The 5,692-nt window shown below is 34.5% G+C and overlaps 1 protein-coding gene across 2 annotated transcripts in view; it reads right to left on the reverse strand.

The window, feature by feature from the left end:
- Positions 1-5,692, reverse strand: part of Hook3 (hook microtubule tethering protein 3) — a 102,924-nt gene that overhangs the window by 44,475 nt on the left and 52,757 nt on the right. For both annotated transcript variants that reach the window (XM_048792881.1, XM_048792880.1), the window contains 2 exons: positions 2,643-2,783; positions 767-968 (listed from right to left, as the gene is read on the reverse strand). In XM_048792881.1, the coding sequence (XP_048648838.1) occupies positions 767-968; positions 2,643-2,783 (343 nt within the window). The remainder of the gene's footprint in view (positions 1-766; positions 969-2,642; positions 2,784-5,692) is intronic.

The raw sequence follows: 5,692 nt of genomic DNA on the forward strand, positions 1-5,692 counted from the left end.
TTTTTTTTTTTTTTTTTTGGTAGGGATTGAACCCACAGGTGCTTAACCACTGAGATACATCCTCAGCCCTTTTATATTTTATTTTGAGACAGGGCTTTGCTACGTTGCTGAGGTTGGCTTTGAACTTGCAAACCTCCTGCCTCAGACTCCAGAGCCTCTGGGATTAGAGGCATGTGCCACCACACCCACCTTTAGACAGGGTCTCAACTGTGTTATCTATCTAGGCTGGCCTCAAGTGATCCTCCTGCATCAGCCTTCTTTCTTAGTAGCGGGATTACAGAAGCATACCATCACACCTAGCCCTGTTGTGTATTTCTCAAGTATTCCATATTAAATTTTAAAAATTAAAAAAAGTGGGGGAGAGTTGCTTTAGAGACCAATCAAAATCCTCTGGATAAGAATTATATTTAGCTGGGCATGGTGGTGCACACTTTTAATGCAACAGCTCAGGAGGCTGAGACATGAGAATTGCAAGTTCAAAGGTAGACTCAGCAACAGTGAGGCGATAAGCAACTCAGTGAGACCCTGTCTCTAAGAAAATCACAAAATAGGGCTGGGGATGTTGCTCAGTAGCCAAGTGCCCCTGAGTTCAATCCCTGGTACCCCCCCAAAAGAATTATATTTAAAGTTCTTTAAATATAAAAAAATATAATAAAGAAAAGATTAAAAACTGTAAAAACAAAAGTTAGTGGTTTTGATAAACTATATGTCCTAGTAGACAGCTTGCTTAAAACCATCATGAGGAAAGTTGTTTCTGTTCTTTTACCTGTCTCTTATACGTCTCAAGTTGACTTCGTGCTGCATTGGCCTTTCTTAACTCTTCCTCTAGACTGACAGTGTTCTGCATATACATGGTATTCTTCTCTTCTAAGAGTTTAACCTGCCGCCTCAAATCACCAAGGTCTTCCAGCTTCTTTTTATAAGATTCCACTTGACCTTCTAGTTTAGATACTTTATCAGAAGAATGTCTAGAATAAGATAGAAATTAAAAATCAGAAATATACACACGGCTGCTAAGATCTTTAGACAATGTTAAACCAAGAAAGATTACTAGGCATTATCAGGCAACAACACATTCTAATGAAATTATGATACCAAAAGTGATTTGAGAATAATTTTTTGCTCAGATTTTGTAAAAATGTCCAAAATGACAGAAAAATATATTGTTTAGAATGTTATACAATTCAAGGAAAGCAGCAGGGGACAGCCAGCAAAATCACATTTAGTACAAAAGTAAAGTAAGTTGTTAGGCATGAGTCATGAGTGATCATAGGAACAGAGGTTTTAGTGGAAAAAATAGTAGATAGACAGTGGCAAATTGTAGAAACTAAAAGGAAAATGTAATTTGTGTGTATATGTGTGTATGTGGTGCTGGAGACTGAACACAATGTCTCATGCATATTAAGCTGAGTGCTACAATACTGAACTATAACCCCAGCTGAGAATATAAATTTTTCTTACATAATTTTAGTTTTAGAAGGAAGGAAGGAATAATAAATATTTCTTTTTCTTTCTTTTTAAAATTAAAGAGACCTAAATGTAAAAAAAAAAAAAAAAAATGTGCGTGTGTGTTTGTGAAGAAGCGAGATTCAAGATGCAAACAAAAATGATAATTGATATAACACAGACCCTACATTAGCATGGAAGGTTTGAGACTGACATACTGAAAAATGAATTAGTGCTGGACAGGAGGAAGAGTAGAGGTCTACACTCTACAAGCAACAGAAAAATGATGAAACTCAGAAAATTTAGAGGTACTGGAGACAAAGAGCATGGGAGAGTTCAACAGTTCATAATCTCTTTTTTCTGAGCAGTAGGAGACAAGGTCATTTACTGAGATTAAGGCATGGAGGGGGCAGGTGAAAGAGTTATAAAAACAACAAACAACTATGAGAGAAATGGGATACAGGACTAAGTACTGGTTAATAGTGAAATGGTGGACCAGGAGTAAGAAACTTTTCCCCAAAATACTGCAGATATAATAAGTGAAGAGTAAAGACCATTAATTTGTAGTTAGACAAAACTATCTATGTAATTTTCTCTGTTCATTCTCAGTATTCAAAGAACTGAAGCAGAAAACAGAAATGACTGGAATGATTCAACAGATAACTGGAGATTATGCAAGAAACAGAATGGTAGACTACTGAGGTGGCAGGTGGTGACGTATCAATAAGAGAATAATTGAAGTGAACGTGAAAATGTCCATGAAGGAAATGAAGCCCTGCAACATGTGCCAGCATCCAAGAAAAAAAAAAGATCAAGTGCCTGGAGGGCTCAGAATTAAAGAATATGGGTAATAAGAAAAAAATGTTTCTGAGCTAGACAAGTGTGAAATGATGGTCAGATTAACTTCTATTTAACAGGCAGGAGGACTGATTTGCCAGATAGCATTTCAAGAGATAAGCTCATTTAACTCTTCATATAAAACTGAGGTAAGTATGTATATTACTTCCATTTTATAGCTGAGAAAATATAGAGGTTAAATAAGTGGCAGCTGTAGAATATGAACCCAGGTAGTATGACTCTTAAAACACACTGAGGTGTGCTAAGAGATTCAAGAGTTTTTTTTAAAAAAGAGAGAGAGAGAGAGAGAGACAGAACTGATGGGTCTGAAATTATACAATGAAGGAAAGATTGTTTACCTAAGAACATCTATTTCATCTTTTAGAGACTGAGCTTCGTCTGCCAAAGTAGTTAATTCATCATTCTGTTGCCGAAGTTCAGAGATTTCCTTTTCTAACTCTTCACAGCGTATTCGATAATCATCTTTGGCTGCTTCTAGTCTGTAACCAGAATAAAATAGATCAAGAAAGCACTATTTACTGTCTCATAATTCTCTTTGGAACAATAAAAGAAGATAAAACATAAGAATAAACTCTTCAACATGTCTGTGATTTTTGTGGCCAAAAGCTGTATTCCTAAATTGTATCTATTATTAAAGTTGATTCCAGTGTTCCACACTTGAAAAAGTGACAACTTGTGACCATTCCTCCATTGTCAGAAAGCTAGACATCAAAGAATGCTTCCCCCAAATACTGGGTCTTAGGCATACTAGGCAACCACTCTACTGCTGAGTCACACCCCCACCTCTAAGGTTTTATTTTCTAATTATGAAATTAATATATATTTCTTTCTGAAATTTGCAAAATACAGAAAAGCAAAGAAAATTAATACCATGTATTAATCCAAATAACTATTGTTTAACATTTTGGGAGCGCATCTTTCATTCTCATGTTAAAAAAAAAATCATTAATACTATTTCTACTTGTAATTAACTAGACTTGTTTACTTAACATATATCCTTTCTTTGATTTAACTTTTTTTAATATTTATTTTTTTAGTTGTAGTTGGACACAGTACCTTTATTTTACTTATTTATCTTTATGTGGTGCTGAGAATTGAACCCATGCTAGGTGAGCACTCTACTGCTAAGCCACAACCCCAACCCCTTTCTTTGATTTATAATACTCTTCTCTCTCCTATTGCAAGTATTTTATGCTATTAGTGACTTTTAATTTTATTTATATAAGTATTTTAAAAATACGTACATAAGTCCTAATTTTTATGCATTTCAACTGATTGGAACTTCAGTTTTTACTTTTAGTGTATAAACTTTCTTTATTTTAACTCTACATTTTCTGTGAGTACTTCTGTAATGGCACTTCCTCCTCCACAGAAAATCTTAATTAAGCTTCTCCAGAAATCTTCACCATAATTAATCTTAGTCTATAAGTAGAAGAGTCTCTACAAGAGTAGTTAAACTTCCTAGTTCCTGTTGCACTATCTATGTGCCCACCGGCCTGGAAGAGATCAATGCACCTTTACCAGTTTTTCACAAATATTTATGAAATATCTAGTATAAGCAAAAAAATAAAATTTAAATTTAAAAATTTTATATATATGTTTGTAGAAGTGTGTTTGCAAATGCAAAGTGTGATAAGAAAGATCCTTTAACAAGGCCTCTGGCCTTGAGCCAGAGCTTCACAGAGATGTTTACATTTCAAAGAGAAGTAGTTACTAATTGGGATCCATGGTAACAGGTGGCAGTGGGAGGGAAGAAGGGGGAAAATAAACTCTCCCCTTCTCAGGCACTGTCCTTGAAGGGTTAACTTGCCCAGAACAGTGAAAGAAAAAGCTGTTTTTGTGTGAACTTCTGCAGACCGTGAACTTCTGAGCCCCTTCCCTTACACAATAGGTATAAAGTTCTGAAATGGCCTGAACTAAGGGTTCAGGGGATTAATTGATTTCCCTCTTAACCGGGCTGCAGCAAAAGAAACCTGCTTCCTGTTTCCTATTTGGTGCCCTTCCTGTCTGTCCCCTATTACATTTTCAATGGTTTCATTTCTAACATTAAAGTTTTTAATTCATTTTGCGTATGATGCAATGCTGGAATCTAACTTCTGCCAAAATACCTATGCCAAGCCATAAACAAACAATCTAAACTTTCCTTATTGATTAGAAAATGTTATCATATCACACATTTTATATATTTAGATCTTCATTTGTGTTACTTGTGTATGTTTACCGTACCATTAGTTAGCTAAGAAAGTGGGACAAATATATCTGACTTTACAAGGATATTTAACAACAACAACAAAAATCCTTGAGAAATACAGTACTGATCAAATATTTGAGTTTTTAAGGCACTTCAAAATATATTATTATGAATATGTATTCTGGATCAACAAAACTTTAAACATGATTTCCTTAATAATGAAAATGTAATTTCCCTAAACTATAACTGGAAAATTAGCCACAATTTAGAAACAAAAGGATAAAGTTATATTCATGGATTTTTGTCTTAGGAGGTCAAGATAAAGGGTTCTCAAACATTTTGGTTTCAGGATCCCTTCATATTCTTACAATTACTGAAAACCCTAAAGAACCTTTAGTTAGGGACTAGGGCTATAGCTCAGTGGTAGAGCACTTGCCTAGCATTTGTAAGGCTCTGGGTTCGATCCTTACTCAGTACCACATAAAAATAAATAAATAAAATAAAGGTATTGTGTCCATCTATAACTAAAAATATTTTTAAAAAGAACCTTTAATTATGTAGGTTTTATCTGTTGCTATTTGTCATATCAATAATTAAAACATTTAAGTCTATTTACTTAGTTTGATTGAAAATAACAGTAATAAGCCCATTATGTTAATACAAACATATTGTTTATGGAAAAAATTACATTTTTATGAAACAAAAAAAAAATGAAGGTTAACACTATTTACATAACTGAAATATCTGGTTTTACAGAAGAAAGTTGGGTTCTAATAACCGTTTCTACATTCATCTGTTGTGATGTTTTTCAATGAAGTACATGAGGAAAATCCAGGCTTGCACAAGTATGTAGTCAGAAAAGAGAGAGCCTTATGCATTCTAAAACAGTCTCAAAGAACCTTCAGGGTCCTCAGATCCCATTTGGAATTGCTGGTAAAGGCAATAAGGAATGGATTGTTTCAAAGGTTTCCAAGAGGACTAAGGAAAGCTTTTTATTGTCTTCTGTTAGAGAAAAAAAGAAGAAGAAAATTCAGAAACATCTCATTTAGAAATAATGAAGGACAGTAAGTATATTACTAAATTAAGCTACTTGGAAAGTAAAAACCAAATTAATTTCCACCAGGTGCGGTGGTGCATGCCTGTAATCCCAGAGGCTCATGAGGCTGAGGCCCTAAGTAACTCAGCAAACCCCTGTCT

The sequence above is a fragment of the Marmota marmota genome, unplaced genomic scaffold, assembly GCF_001458135.2.
Source record: "Marmota marmota marmota unplaced genomic scaffold, marMar, whole genome shotgun sequence".
Lineage (NCBI taxonomy): Eukaryota > Metazoa > Chordata > Mammalia > Rodentia > Sciuridae > Marmota > Marmota marmota.